This window comes from Orycteropus afer, unplaced genomic scaffold (assembly GCF_000298275.1).
Source record: "Orycteropus afer afer isolate SDZICR_OR568_19922 unplaced genomic scaffold, OryAfe1.0 scaffold00710, whole genome shotgun sequence".
Taxonomy (NCBI): domain Eukaryota; kingdom Metazoa; phylum Chordata; class Mammalia; order Tubulidentata; family Orycteropodidae; genus Orycteropus; species Orycteropus afer.
The window spans coordinates 725,875-742,573 of NW_006922297.1; the positions used below are offsets into that span (position 1 = coordinate 725,875).

Here is a 16,699-nt window from a genome sequence, read left to right on the forward strand (position 1 = left end):
AAAAATCCAAGGAGGGGTTGCTATGAGTCATATCCAACTTGACGGTAGTGTGTTTGCTTTTTGTTTGGTATTATAGTATGACCAGATGTTAACTAATTATATAAGCAAAGACACAATTTCCAAATAAGTTCTGTCTTTGTGAAAGCACTAGACTTATGCTCTATTAGAAAATAAAACAAAAGGTTTTTTTGAAATAATAATTACATCTCATGAAATGGAGGAACATAGCACCTTCAGAGAAGATGCACAAGTGTCCTCTCTTTAAGGAGAAATAGCTAGTTTTTATTAGGTAAAGTAAACAAAGGAAATGTTTTCACATCAAAGATAAAAGTACAGGGAAATGGAGGAAAATTTCCAAGGAGTTATCAAATCACATATTTTCTTAACAGTTTTTAGCCAAACATTAATTCGTTTTCTCCTGATACAGTTTGAATAAGCAGTATGTCTAGGATGTGGGGGCCTTGTGATTGAATGTAGATCAAGTACATTTTAGCTGAAGTCTTCGAAATGGAAAACTGGTTCATTTGGCTAACAAGAGAAGGTTGAACAGCTCTAATCTGAAGCCTTTGAAATGCAAAACATCATTTACCTGGCTGGAGGGAAGCTTAGACAAATTTGCTTGGTGATTCAGCCAGCAGTTGAGATAGTGAGTTTAACAAATCTTAAACAGTTCTTCATCTGGGTTAGAGATTCTGATTCTTGGCTTCTTTGTTATCCAAACAGTAACACTTTGGGGAAAAAAAAAAAAAAAAAAACCACTGACTGGCTTCCTTTACCCACTGTCATCAAATTGATTCCAACTCTTAGTCCATTCCAGCATTAACTCAAAAAGTCCCAAATCTTGTACAAGTCAGACATGGGTGAGATACTGAATATGATTCATCCCAGAATGGAATTCTTCTCCATCTCTGTACCTGTGAAATGCAACAACAACAACAAAAATTTATGTGTTTCTAAAATGCAATGGTGGGACAGGCAAAGGATAGATATTCCCATTAAAAAAAAAAAAGAAAGAAAAATGAGAAATTGGAAGGAAAAAAGGAGTCATGATTCTCAAGCAAGTCTTACACTCAGCACAACAAAATCCATTAAATTGCATGGTATGGGAATAGTCATTTTGCTCTATGAGGTTCAATGCTTGGTCCTCTGAGCCTATGGAGCCTTCATAGGCTCCAAAGGAGGCTCCAGGGGTCTCTGATCTTCCCTAGGGTGAGGCAGCTTTAATCTCTGTGCCCTCCCTGGCAGTCCTACCCTTTAGACACTCAGTGGCAGTACCACTCTCTGAAGCAAAGTAGGCAATGGCCCTGCCTCCTGGGCCTACAACTTCTGGGCCTGTAGTGGTAGTGGTAACCCTAATGGGCTCTGAGTCACTCTCAGTCATTCTTCTCTTTTTTGAAGGATAATACATATTCATAGCCAAGTTACTCTATCAATCAGTCCATTTCCTGCCTATACATTTTCAGAATTCTGAAAGCTGTCCATTTAATTCCATCTCTGTCTCCTTAAGTCCAAGTTATCAGTTTTTTACTGAAATGGTTGATTGTGTTTATGCATCACGTGCATAATCTCTCCAGTAAACTTTTGTCCAACTACAACTTTGGCCTTCTATCCAGAGCACACATTCTCATTTTTTGTAAACTGAAAAATTTATAGGCTGAAAAATTTTCTAAATCTTTAAATTCTAGTTCCTTTTTGCTTAATAGTTGCTCCTTCAATTTATCTTTTTCCACTCACATTTTATTATACCAGTAAGGAGAAACCAGACCATGGCTTTAAAACCTTGGTTGGAAATTTCAGGTAAATATCCAAGTTCATCGGTTACAAAATGACTTTCCACAAAACAGTAGAACAAATTTAGCCATGTTCTCTACCACTTTATAATAAGGATTGCCTTCCCTCAATTGTCAATAAAATATTCATCTTTTTCTTTTAGTCCTCACCAAAAGCACCTTCGACATTCATATTTCTGGAAACAGTCTGTTCATGACAATATATGTATTCTCTAAGATAATAGAAGCTGTCTCTCATTTCTTTCTGAGCCCTCACCAGAATTGCCTTTAATGATCTTAATTCTACTAACAGTCTTTTCAAGGCAATCTAGGCTTTTATCAATCACCTCACAACTCTATTCATTACCCTATTCCAAAGCTACTCTTTCACATTTTTAGATACTTGTTACAACAGATTCCCACTCTTGCTATAAAAATCTGTATGAGTTTCCTATGGCTTCTGTAACAATGTACTGCAAAATGGGTGGCTTAAAACAATAGAAATTTATTCTCACAGTTCCATAGACTAGAATTGTGAAATTTGTGTGTCAGTGATTTATATTATAACAATATAATGTAAATTATATATAAACATGAGGGATGTGTTCAAATTTGTTTACTGGTAAAAGTTCTTGAAACCAGCTTCTCCTCGGAAGGAAGGTTGGGCAATCTACTTCCGTAGTGATACAACTATTAGTCACTATGAGTCAGATCCAACTCAATGGCAATGAAGTTTGTTTGTTGGCTGGTAGATAAGGCATGTGCTCATATTTGTTTACTGATAAAAGTTCTTGAAAAAAAGTTTGGAAATCATTACTTTAGACTTTGGGAAGGAGGTCAAAATCAAGTCAGATGCAAGGTGCTTTTCCCAGAGTGTGAAAGAAGCTACTCAGCCAGCATGACAAACTTCCAAACTGTTAAATTTCCAGGAGCTTAGGCCATAATCTCTTCTAGCTACTGTGCTAAATGAACGTGGCTTCACCAAGAACTAGTAAGTCATTGATAACTGCCTTTGGGAAAAGCAAAACTCACACTTGAACTTTTTCAAAAATCTACAAATTTTCCTTTTTCATGACCATTAGGTTAGAACAGTAGTTATTAACCAGAACAAAGTATCAAAATACAAATTTGATTACCCCACATCCAGTTACTTTGATTCATATCTTTGGGGACAGTTCTCAGACATGTTTACTTTTTAAAACTTTATTTTGATGTTTTCCTCCAGTTAAGAACCACTGGGCTACTAAATGTATTGTTCACCCTCTCCCAAGTCTTGAAAGTAATTCAGTAGTTATTGAATGATGGGTCAAGTTTTGTGCTGGATATTAGAGCTTTCTTCCAAAAAACAAACCAAACTCACTGCCATAGAGTCAGTTACAACTCATAGCAATCCCCATTGGATTTCCAAGGTTGTAAATCATCACAGAACCAGACTGCCTCACCTTTATCCTATTGAGTGGCTAGTGGGTTAGAACCAAAAAACTTTTGGGTAGCAGCCCAAACCTTTTGATTTAGGTGAGTCAAAATATCAGGCTATAGAGTATATGTGTCTAAGAGCAAAATCTCTGGATTTAGCATTGATCAAAACTCACTATCCCAGCTAACTAATAAGAAAATGACCTTTTTTAAAGCAAATCATGTCGTGTGTATCCTTGGTGGAGAATGTTGATTATTAGCAAATTAAATGAAAATCTCTCAAATAGAAAATCTCAGGAATTGATTTTTAAGAAAATTCAAAATCTATGTCAATAAGTGTGGCCCTCCCTCACACATCATTAACAATTCTATATAAGTTCTGTAATATTAAGGAATTGTATTTTTTAAACAGCTTATTCAATGAATTTAGAAACTATATTGATCTTCCACTAATTTTGATTTCACTAAAAGATTTTTTTAGGGAAATTGGTTCAATTCATGGTCTTATATAACAGAAACAACATATTTTAGAATTATTCAAATTGGTGTTTTTATTTCAAGTCTTTGTTGATCATTTATTTTTGTTCAGGATTCTGGTGAAAATAATATCTGTTCATCTATAACTAAATCTAAAGTAGAGGAACTGGAATATGAATTATTAGTAGATATTCTTAGATAATGGAGAGAGGAAAATTAAGAATATTTCATAAATTTTTATTACAGGCTTATTCTTGCTTATTATTATTATTATAGTTAACCATATTAAAAACTCAATGAAATCATTTTATCTTTTTTCAATAGACAAGAAGTAAACATCAGAACATATGATTCCATTCCAAGTAAGAATTTAGTCTTTTAAATTTTACACTTATTTAGGTTATATTTGAAAATACTTCTAGGAACACATGATTACTATTCTCCATTCAATGTCATAAAGCAAAATCTGCCATGAATTTTCATTAAAATTTAGTAGAAGCATGTACGTGTATATATTTGTGTGTGTGTATACATGTGTATGTTGATGTGTGTGTATGTGCAAAATATTTGTGATATTGTACTAGTCATTTTAAAGGAAAAAAATATTTACTTTGTTCTTTCTCTTAATACAAATGAAACTTAATTGCATAAGGTTTGCTTAGGTTCAAAACTCACAATCACAATACCTAAAGTAAAGAATGCAAATATAGTCAGGAGAATGGAAGTGTATAGTAAAGAGCCATTTTTTTAAAACAGCAACAACATTAGAAGATATCTCTTTAATATATTGAGCTGAAATTTTCCTACACTTTTGCAACTTTTACCCATTGGTTTTAATTCTTCCATCATGAAATGAATGAAAGAAAGCTACAATATATAATTAAGAGCATGGATTCTAGGGCTGCTACTTAATAGCTTTGTAATCGTGATCAAATAACTAAATCTCTTTGTTTTCTTCATTTTCCACATCTGCAAAATTATATTATCTACCTCAAAGTGTTTTTGTGAAAATTAAATAATTTTCTGTATAAAGAGCAGCTTTATTTAGTTTTAGAACACAGTCTGACACAGTAAGCACTATTTAGTGTTAGCAGTTGTGGCTATGATACTACTACTATTACTACTAAGGAAAAAAAGGCAAAAAGAAAACCCACTGTAATCAAGTTGAATCAAACTCATAGTAACCCTATAGGACAAAGTAGAATTGCCTCATAGGATTTCCAAGGCCTTAAATCTTAAACCAAACAGACTGCCCCATCTTTCTCCCTCAGAGCAGCTGGTGGGTTAAAACCACTGACTTTTGGTTAACAGTCAAATGCCTTAACCACTGCATCACCAGAGTTCCTTACTACTACTACTACTACTACTACTACTACTACTGCTACTACTACTCTGCCACATAATAACTACTTATGTATCTGAATATAGTAATCACATCTCTAACCAATTTTTCTTTTGACATAGCTCCCAGATAGTTTTATCTTCATAAACATTCTATTCTGGATGTCCTCAAGTGGGTTTATGTCATTCATTAAATAACATTCCTAGAACTGAATACTATATTTGAGCATATATTATGGGGAATATAGAACAAGAAACCATATTTTCTGCAATCTAACCAAAAGTGACATAAAGAAAATAAACCAAGATAGAGATGTTTGAAAAGAAATAGGGAATTTTTATCATTTTTCCATTCCTGCTTGATTATGTAATTTTAACCATTATGCTTTTAGTCAAAAATTATTTAATCTAAAAAACAAAAATTACAATGTCATTTAACATAATCCAAAGCTAAATGAGAAAACAAGATTTTGTTTCCCTTAAATCGTCTCCAAATACACTACAAACTCCAGTGGAAAAAAGCTGTATTTTGAGATATAGCTTAATTTAAATCAAATGATATTTTTTCCATTCATTAATATTTCAGTTCTAATAAAAAATCTGGCAATTAACTCCAAATTACTTTTTATACTCTCTTATTCTAGTCAGTACATCAAACAAAAAATCATGGAATCGAGAACACTTTGCTTTGACATTCCCCAAACCACCCCTGCCAGGTAGAAAAAAGACATCAAGACCTTTGGAATTACACACAGTTCCTGTAAGTATTATAAAGATTTTTTTTAAGCTAAATATAAGTTTCTACAAAAGTACATAGATATAAATAAGTCATATGTAATTTGGGTTTTACTATCTGCTGGAAGCAGATATATTTTTAATTAAAAATACCCTGTATGACAGACTGCCCCCACCTGTTTCAGATTGAAATTTTATTTGGACATAGCTCTCCATCTCATTTATTACATAACCAAGAGGGCTAAGCAAACTGGAAACCTAATGCTGTAACTAGTAAGATCCATCAGGAAATGTTGAATAGCTACAAATATAACCAATATTTGAATCTTAGAGCAGAAGCCAATCTTGATGAAGTATTAGGGACTCCCTATTTTCTTTAATCTGGAATTCAGGATACTGGACACTTGAAGATGTATGTTTTCTACTGCTTCTATAAAGTAAAGTTATCCTATCAATTAATAAAGATAAAATAAAATAAAATAAACTATACATGAATTACCTATGGAAAAAATGAATTAAAAAAAAAAAAAAAGATTCTCCTGACATCTCATTACATCTGTAGAGAGATCCAAGTTTCAGGATTTTCTTCATTACTTTAAAAAAAAACATCAAACTTACGGTCATCAAGTTGATTCTGACTCATAGTGACTCATAGTGACTCATTCTGATTCATAGTGACTCATAGAACAGAGTAGAACTGTCCCATACAGTTTCCAAGGCTGTAAATCTTTGAGAGACCAAACTGCTTCATCTTTCTCCTACAGTGCAGCTGGTGGGTCCAAGCTGCCAACCTTTTGGTTAGCAGTCCAATGCATTAACCACTGCAGCACCATAACTTCTGTCCTCTAATTCCATATAACAGCTTAATTGACTGTCAGTACCTCTATTGAATAGTTGAAGGTATATAAGAATTCAATTTAAAATCTGTCTGTGTGACCACTTATGAAAATCAGATTTAATAAATGTTTGAGTGGAAGTTGAAAAGAAAATTACACCACTGCTACACAAATTAATGTGAACTAAACATTTATTTTATATCCCTTTTTTGTTTGTTTGTTTTGCAGTGCTTCATAGTAGGAGTCTTAGGCTCTAACACTGACTATAGACTTTGCAAGTAGGAGTAGAAAACAGGTTAAACCTGAAACCTACAAATATCACAAGAATTATCATAACAAACTTCAAATGAATCATCTTGTTTTTTAGCTAAATTGAGGGTGAAAGTTGGACAAAACATTCCAAAAGGTCTCTCCCATATAGGGATGCAATAGGAATCCACTGTCAATTGTGAGGAGAGGCCCTTGAATGTCATGGCCTATTGTAGGCCTTCTCTAATCCTAATTTGAATCACTGAGAGGACCTTAAAAGTTCCCTTAAAGTCATCTAATGCCCAAAGTCGAGGTTGAGTCTTCTCTCTCTCTCTCTTAAGGACACACACACACACACACACACAAAGTTGAAAGTCTCTCTCTCTCTCTCTCTCTTAAGAACACACACACAAAGTTGAAAGAGAATAAAATACTTTTTCTCAATTTTAAATAGATTAATGAAAAGCTAAACTATATTGATATTGTGATATAAAAAAGATAAAACTCACTTACAAACGCTTGTCATTATTCTAACCAATCTTTTCAGGGACTGGAGAAAAGAAAATTAAAGGAAAGTCAGAAGAAAGCTCACATATGGATAAGGCATTCTTTAAGAGAAAATTTCCAAACACCATCTCGTTACTTAGCTGTCAGGAGACAGGCTCCTTTCAGATGTTCTTATATTCCCAAAGCCCAATCTGAAAAGGCAGAACCTAAAGAGTATGAAGATAGCGAAGAAAGAAGAGATTTAAAGAAATATTCTAAGGAAAAAAGAGGCCCACATGCAACAATTCTAGAATCCAAGAAAACAGTAAAAGATGGAAAACTTAAAAGAAAGAATAAAGCACTTAAAATTCCAGCAAAATCTTGTGAAAATGATCTATATAAGCAACCAAAGTCTAAATCATATCCAAGTTCAGAACACAAGGAGTCTAAGGAAGTCTCAAAGAAAGATCATAAAAAAGATAAGAAATATTCAGAAAATTGCAAGGAGATAGATACTAAATCCCTAGGTACCAAGAGTGATCCAAAGGAAGATTCTAAGAGTTCAAAGAAAGATCCTGATGCTGAATCAGAATCTTGCTCAAAAATTAGTTCAAATGTGCATTCAGTGATGTATTTAGAGGAGTCTGGTACTGAATCAATGGATTTTGATATGTGGCTAAAGAATTATTCACAGAATAACTCCAAGAAGGGTGCAAAGAAAGATACAAAGAAGGATTCAAATACGACCTCTAGTAGTGAATCTGAAGGTCCAAAGGATGCAAAGAAAAGTCCAAAGGAAAAGAAAAATGAAAAGAAAGACAATAAGAAAAAGGATGCAAAGGACTCAGCGTCTAGTGATGTTGAATCTGCAGGTTCAAAGGATGCAAAAGAAGAAACAAAGAAAGATAAAAAATTAAAGAAAGTCATTAAGAAGAAAGATGAAAAGAAAGACACAGATTCTACTGATGCTGAATCTGTAGACTCAAAAGATATAAAAAAAGATGCAAAGAAGAATAAGAAAGATTCAAAGAAAGACAGTAAGAAGAAGGATGTAAAGAAAGAAACAGAGTCTACTAACACTGAATCTGGATCTGAATTGGAGTCTAAGAGTAAGAAAGATGAAAAAAAGGATATGAAAGATTTGAAAAAAGACAGTAAGAAGAAGGATGCAAAGAAAGATACAGATTCTAGTGATGTTGAATCTGCATCTGAATTAGAGTCAAAGAAGAGTAAAAAAGATGAAAAGAAGGATAAGAGAGATTCAAAGAAAGATGACAAAAAGAAGGATGCAAAGAAGTATGCAGTGTCTACTGATGCAGATTCTGAATCTGAATGGGAGTCAAAGAAGGACAAGAAAGGTGCAAGGAAAGATTTAAAGAATACAAAAAAAGACACAGACTTCACAGATGCTGAATCTGATGATTATCCAAAGAAAGGCCAAAAAAAACCCTTAAAGCCCACATTCAAAGATTCAGATGCTGACTCTGAAGGATCACTATATACACCTGGGGCTAAAAGTAGAGCAACTGATGAATCAGATGCCACATTCACAGATTCAAAGAAGGAAGCACAGGGAGTAAAGAAAGGACTCAAAACATCATACAAAAAGACCACATTTGGAGAAAGAGAGAAAAAAACTTTGGGTAGAGTCCCTCCATCAAGAGAAAGACCACCACTACCTCCTTGTACGCCTTTAACACCATCACCCAAGGTCAAACGTCTTTGTCGGTGCAGGATGCCTCCTCCACCTCCACAACCAAGATATGCTCCTTTGGTATGTTTACCCCTGTTTTATATTTTGTGAAAATTGCATAAAAATTAAATATTTTGATTGTTTTGACATTATAGTTTCTTTAAAGGATAGTTATCTTTTGCTGTAATAGTAAGAAGTTTGAGATTTGCAGGTAAGAATGGAGAATGGTACTTAAAATGACTCAAAAGATTTGCAAAATATGTCAAAAGATGATAAAAATAAGAATTATTTGTATAATATGCCTGGAGCAGAAGGAACTGAATTGTGATTTGAGAAAAATTTAGAATTACTTTGTAATGAGGGCCATTTCACACACACACACACACACACACACACACACACAAAATGTTTAACTGTTCTATACTTAGAAAGGGTCAAAAATGAAAATTGACCAAAACTCCTATAAAGGCAGATTTAAGTAAGAAAACAAAGACATTTTCTGGGAAGATACTGACACAGTGAAGGTTCAAACAAAATCCAAGTATAGCAGGGTGGAACTATAGCATACATAAATCCAGTTGTGCCAAAGATGTAAATTATTTCATCCATATCTGAGCTCTCATTCTTACTGGTAATAGAAAAGAAGGAGTTAACTTGTCAGATGTAGCAAGACCTCTATCTCTCTTTAACCTTCAGGTTAACTCAATCTCTTTGTGAGTAAAAACTGTCATACTATGTTGCTGTATCCTCCAAGGGATTTCCCCTTCTCTTCTTCCTTCACAAAATACTCTAGTTATAAAGGGAAGCATAAGTAGACAACTCACTTGACAAAGGGGCTCCTGTCTTATATGCCAGCCTTCCTTGCTGTTCCCTAATCTTTGGTCGATGTGTAACTCATTTGCATGGTTTCTGGGCTTACACAGTGTTCATTTTCTGTTCTGTTGGCATGGTAGGGCTAAGTGCCCTCTGTCCTGCTGAATTGTATCTGTAGATGTGGCTAGGTCTTGACCTTAAGCTTCTCGCTTTAATTATTCTTCTGCCTCTTCCTTTTCCTCTTCCTTTTACTTTATCTTTCCTCTGTCTCCTCTTGTGGAGATCCCATTTACCTTATATTCTAAGTTCTTCCTATCCTTGCTTTATAATAAAACTTTATGTATAGACCTTCATTTGTCATATATATATAGGAGCTCTGGTAGCATAGTGCCTAAGGCACTTGACTGCTAACCAGAAGGCTGGCGGTTCAAACCCACCAGCAACTCCTCGGAAGGAAGGTTGGGTAATCCTACTTCCGTAGTGATACTGCCTCAGAAACCCAAGGAGGGGTCGCTATGAGTCGGGGCTGACTCAACGCAAATAACAACAACAACAAATATATATATATAATTTAGAAATACCCTTTTTTTCTACCAAAAAGCCTGGATTTCAAGTCTGTTTTTCTCCCAATGGACTCAAAAAGTGAATTCTGAGACTCGAAGCTGATAAATGACCCCCATGTTCTAGATGATATCTTCTCTCCCCACCTTAGACATTGAGTCAATTGGTGGGTAGTCATTAGGACAATATGATTTACAAGTAATGAAAATACATGTGAGAGTAATTTTAAAGGTGAGTGTGGAAAAAAGGGATCCTCAAATAGCTTGATTCTTTTTCACAATTACTTCGTATGAAAAATAAATAAAATATAGGAAAACAAGTTGAGGTAAAGGATTAATTTTCATTCTACAGTGCAACTTTCAGAGTATGTTCTGGCCTTGTATACATTCATGCCGAGTCTCTTTAAACTTCTATACAATCCTCCTCTTCCTCACCATTGAATGTTAGAATGACCCAAGGCTTAGTCTTATACCTTTTCTGTCTTCAACCTTCTCTTAGTAAGTTGAATCAATCCATGACTCCCAAAGTAATATTTCCAACCCTGACCTTTCCATTAAGCTTCAAATTCTTTTATATCCAATGGCCTACTTGACATCTCCATTGTACTATTTTGTTCATTACTAGGGATCTCAAACTTAACAAATATTATCAATACTTTTAACCCATCTCAACACCTATTCCTTTCACAGTCCTGTCCATCTTAGTAAATGGCACCACCATCTATCCTGTCAATTGATATTTTAAAACATGGATATGATGTATTATTCTCTTACCCTTTCCACACCACACATGTAATCTAACAGTAAGACTTGTCTACTTTATCTCCAAAATGTACCCTGTATCAATCCATTTCTCTCCATCCTGAACATTATCAGCTTAATGGTCTAAATCACCAGCATCCTTCCTGGAATATCAAAGAGTTCCTAACTCGTCTTGCTACTTCTACTCTCCACTGATCAAAATACTAGTGGTTTCCCAACATATTTAATGTTGGGCGTTTATAACAACCCAGATGAATCTTGATAGTATGAATTTTAATCTGCTCAGTTTATTAATTAATTTATTCATTCAACAAGGATGAAGAAAGTGATATTTGAGATATGTTGTAAAGGATGAGTGGGATTTTCATAGCAGAGAAAATGAGGGAATTTCTTTCCAAGAATAATCAAATAGGTAATAGCAGAGCCAGGATGTGAAATTGCACCATGAGATGGAAGATGAGAGGGGAGGATGATCCTAAAAATTACACTAACTGAGGAATTAAACAGAATTCACAGCCCAGAAGTGCTGGACAAAGTAGATGGTGGCAGGGACACATAGTAAGAGGTATAAAAGCAGCAGTGAAAGATTGTGAGCCTCTCACCAACATTTGTATGTTTGTGCATGTGTGTGTGTATTTAAATACTAAACTATAAAACAAGTGGAAGGAAGATGAACAAAGTTCTGATTTATACCATGATAACTTCTGCCTGTTGTATAACTGTGCTGCTGTGCTGCTGCTTTGGTGTGCCTTACAAGTCTACAAGTCTACTCCTTCCCCCTCTACCCAACTCCTACCTTCAATTTTGGTGTCAACTTACTGATCTACAGATTTTGATTTAAAAAATAACTAGCTCCACAATCTATATTCCTTGGACAATATCCCATTTTATGGACATTCCCCCAAATCTTTACTGTATGAAAAAAAGATCCTACCTTTTACTACCGTTCTCTGAGCTGTCAAGATAATGTATTAAAAAGCTTAATTTTCACTACTCTTCCATTAATATCTCTATTTTAAATTGGAGTCCTTAAAGATCTTTAAGCCAAAAGCTAAAAAAAAATTGAAATTCAAAGGATAGCATTTGGGGTACTATGAATTGCTTTTAAAAGTGCCTGTCTCATCTATCTATATAAATAAATGTTTGCTGTTGCTGTTCATCTCATTGAGACCCCATATGGCAGAGTAGAACCATCCCACAGGATTTTCTTGTCTGTAATCTTTATGGAAATAGATCACCCAGTCTTTCTCTCATGGAGCCACTTGGTAGTTTCACAGTGCCAAACTTTTAGCAGCTCATAATTTAACCACTGCACTACCAAGATACATTCCACCTACATTTAAGGTTAGATCCAGCCAACATTTTATCCTAATTGTTCAGGAGGGAGCATAATGTAGGAAAGAGTACTGAGCTGTGATGCATAAGAATGCTAGTGATGAGATACACTAATAAGAATGATCCAAGATATTTAAAATAAATAGTCAATATATAGAAGCATAATTTTTTTACAACAGGATATAGATTTAAGAAACAAAACTATAATCTGGCAGAAAGCTGGAACAGATCTCACCTTTGCTTGGAATTTCTCTAATCTGCCAGCAATGTTTTTGAGTGCCAACCTTTCTTGCAGAATCAGGATTGTACATTTACTAAATTCCTAATCTGGATTTACAAAGAAAAGTTAAATAGATAGGAATATCGTAGGACATGTATGCATTTGAAAAACATAACAAGGAAAAGAAAATGAAAGAAATTTATGAAAAATATTGGCCTTGGTTAGTAATCACAGCAAAAGCAACCCTATGAGATCATTTCACACATAATAATGCAGCGGTGTGTGTGTGTGTGTGTAATTCATTATGCAATCTGTTGAGGCTTCAGTGACAGTGTTACCTTTGTTCACTGCTCACTGCATCAACAGCATAAGGTGGCTTAACCTTCCTTTAAATTTATATTTATATGGGAATATGTTGGAAGAGTCATAGATGGACCAATACCCTTTGACCAATTCCTACAAATGTACTGTAACAGAAAATTCAGCAGAAGGAAAAACAAACTTTGTGCATAAATATGGTCATTGCAATATTGTAAGGGAAAAAAGTTTGAGGTTAAACTAAAGGTATAAAATTAGGGGAATGATTTAGTAAAACATGAAAAATAGAATATTATGTGCTGATTGAAATGATAGTTATGAAGCTTAGAGAATGAAAGGGATGTTGTTGTTATGTGCTATCAAGCTGGACTCGACTCAGAGTGACCCCTCCTTGGGTTTCTGAGGCAATGTCACTATGGAAGTACATTGCCCAACCTTTCTTCTGAGGAGTGGCTGGTGGGTTTGAACCGCCAGCCTTCTGGTTAGCAGTCAAGTGTCTTAGGCACTATGCTACCAGAGCTCCTTAGAGAATGAAAGGAATACATCCATAATATAATGCTAGGAAAAGAAGTGGTAAAAAAATAATATAGGATTAAAATAGGCAAAAATCCACATTTGTGCACAAAGAGAGAGTAATATGCAAATGGTAAAATACTTGTTTAATATAGTGGAATTTAGAGGCACTATCCATTATTTTAATGCAGTTTTATATTTTTAAATTATATTTTCAATTAAAAAGTTCTAGTACATTGAAATAATTGTGAGAAATCAGACTAATAATTTAACGTGGCTGGACCTTGGTTCTTGCATAAATGCTAGTGGAAGTACTAGTAGTACTCAGTATTTGTCACCATTCACTGACCTTTCGAATCATTCATGGAATTCATTGAGTATGCACCATGGGAAACTCCATCTTCCAAGACTTTAATTTGGTAGATCTGAAGTGGGGTCCAGTAACCTGTATTTTTAACAAGAAATAATCAAATATCCAAGCTCCTTTCTATCTATGACAGTCTGTGCTTCAGTGTGGTCCTCAACACACAAAAGGACTCTCTAGAATGAGTATACAAATGAAGTTTTACTTTTATTTTCCTTTTTCTTCTTTATTCCTCAGCCTGAAGCAGAGTGGATTCGTAAGCTGCTTTAAAGAACATCTGAGCACTTGGTTTCACAGAATGGCCTTATCATGATAAACACTAGCTACTCTCAAAGGAGCACTTCTACATCTGTGGAACTGTAATAAATAAAAGCAAGTCTTCATGAATACTAAGAATTGCTTTATTTATTTATTTTTTTGGCATGTAACGTATAAAGGTGATTTACAGAGACATGTGCTTTATTTATTAGATATCTGAATAACTTAGACAAAAATAACGTAGTATTTTACCCCATGTTCTGAAGCTTCACTTTGGAAACTGCTTTTGAGTTTGGGTTGAAATGTGTCAAACCCCCTTTAGATGCTCTTATCATGTGTAATTAAAGTGAGCAGGGAATGGAAGGAAGGAATCAGCTCTCTCTTACACTTAAAAGAAATAGCTATATATTATCCCCTCACCCCCTACATACATATAACCAAAACCCAAACCCACTGTCAAATGAGACTCATAGCCACCTTATAGAATAAAGTAGACCTGCCCTAGAGGGTTTCCAAGACCGCAAATCTTTATGGAAGCAGACTGACACATCTTTCTCCTTCGGAGCAGCTGGTGGGTTCAAACCTCCAAACTTTTTAGTTAGCAGCTGTACACTTTAACCACTATGCAACCAGAGCTCCACACAGATTTAATCATTTATCTTCAGACATTTTTACCTTTAGTTTATGACTTAATCTACTTATGAATACTGCAAGTGCTCTTTGGAAAATAGCACACATTTGATGATCATTTTACATATTTCTATGATTATGTTTCTCACATCCTTTCCTGGGAGCAAGATAGGCATATGAAAGGGAATAAAGATTAGATAGATAGGTAGACAGAAAGACAGACATACAGATAGAGATATAGACTATAGATGATAGAGTTACAGATAGATAGACACAGATATGAAGACTCCCTTCCCTTCCTCAGCTGCTTTCTGCCTTTCTGTTATAGTCTTGGCTTCAGTTTACTCTCAGAAATGACTATATATAAGATGCAATTCTTAAAGTCATGTCATTTTTCTAGCCCATTTCATAATCTTACACATGATCTAAATGACACATGCAAAAGATTCAGAAACTTAATGACCAGAATTACTGGTCAGATGAAGTCTGGTGAGACTCCCAATACTATGGCCCTGAAATACATTCAGCACCTGGAATAAAACTCACGCCCAGGGGCAAGCTCTCAGCCCAATGGTTAGCGAGATGTACATGCAGACCACTCAACCCAGGATGCTGCACCCACACACTCAACGGTAATACATCCCCCAAAGCAATAAACCATGGGACACCAAAGGACCAACATTCAAACTGAGGAAATGCAGGACAAACAGGAGTGCATAATTATGAGGGGCATAGGAGGAGGGTTGCAAGGTAGGGAGGTGAGGAGACTGAGTTAGGGTTGGACATGGTGAATGGCAAATGAAACTAAATGTACACATGACTTTGAGTGTAAAACAAACTCTTAAAATAAAAAATAAATAAATAAAAAGGAAAATATGCACAGCAAAAAAAAAAAAAGATTATTCATTGCAGCATAGTAAACAGGAAAAGTTTAGGTACAACACAACTGTCCATCAATATGTGATTTGATAAATATGTGACTACTTATATATAATGTTATGTCATGTGAAAGTCAAAAGGGATAAAGAAGCTCTCTATGTAGTGATATGGAAAGGTATATTTAAGTTGGAAAAAAAGAACAAACTACAGAGAGAAGATATATTGTGCTAGCAACAATGTTTAGAAGAAGAGGAAGATGAAAATATATAACTGCATCTGCTTCTATTTACATAAAGGAATCCTGGATAGATTGTAATAGAATAATATAATCAAATAATAAATGTGATTACCTACAAAGAGCCAAGGATGAAGTTAGACTCGTTACTGAAATTCAGCCTTCAGCCAGTACACACTGATAGAGTTGTACTGATTGATAAAATACTAAAATACTTCCATAAGTTGGTAAATTGCAGGTACAATGGTCACCTCCACCTTAAATGTTTTTCTGAAATACTAGGGATCCTCCAGGAATCAAATACCAAGGCAGAATTAGAAGCATAAAGACTTATTCAGAGAAATATGGGTGAAGGATAAATGAGGGATGAGACAAGTGTGCATAGGGAGAGCCTTTAGAATGCCATGTAGATTAGAAATTTATGAAAAGAGAAAGGAAAGAAAAGAGAGTTGGGCCGGAAGAAACTCAGACTGCACTGCAGCTTGGAGAAAGTCTCAACCAGGCCAATGGGGAGCCCAGAACAAAGATTCTTCTTTAGAAGAGTCTGCATAAGGTAGTAATGCCCTGACCTTAGTACTCTTCACAATGTTCAGTCATAGTCTGGGAACAGTCTGGGGAGAGTGTAAACCCCAACTTGAACACTGTGGTGGATCTTAAATGAGCGGCAGCCAGAGGCTGCCAGCTAAGTACACTCCTCACAGTAGGATTATTCTTTTCTTTTTTTTTTATTAGGATTTGGGTGAAGATTTACAGAGTAAATTCACTTTTCATACAGCAGTTCACATATACTTTGTCTCATGTCATTGACCA

General features: G+C 34.9%; 1 protein-coding gene across 1 annotated transcript; it reads left to right on the forward strand.

Annotated features, from left to right (window-relative positions):
- The first annotated feature begins 856 nt into the window (after positions 1 to 856).
- Positions 857 to 14,157, forward strand: CYLC1 (cylicin 1). The gene is made up of 6 exons (XM_007957124.1): positions 857 to 860; positions 1,704 to 1,797; positions 3,987 to 4,024; positions 5,648 to 5,763; positions 7,371 to 9,083; positions 14,125 to 14,157. Exons 1-6 carry the CDS (start codon positions 857 to 859, stop codon positions 14,155 to 14,157), a joined length of 1,998 nt encoding a protein of 665 aa, XP_007955315.1.
- The last annotated feature ends 2,542 nt before the right edge of the window (positions 14,158 to 16,699 follow it).

Coding starts and splice junctions, on each gene's coding strand:
- CYLC1 (XM_007957124.1), top strand. Junction 1,798..3,986: donor ACCTTGGTTGGAAATTTCAG/GTAAATATCCAA, acceptor TTTTTTCAATAG/ACAAGAAGTAAACATCAGAA. Junction 5,764..7,370: donor TGGAATTACACACAGTTCCT/GTAAGTATTATA, acceptor CAATCTTTTCAG/GGACTGGAGAAAAGAAAATT.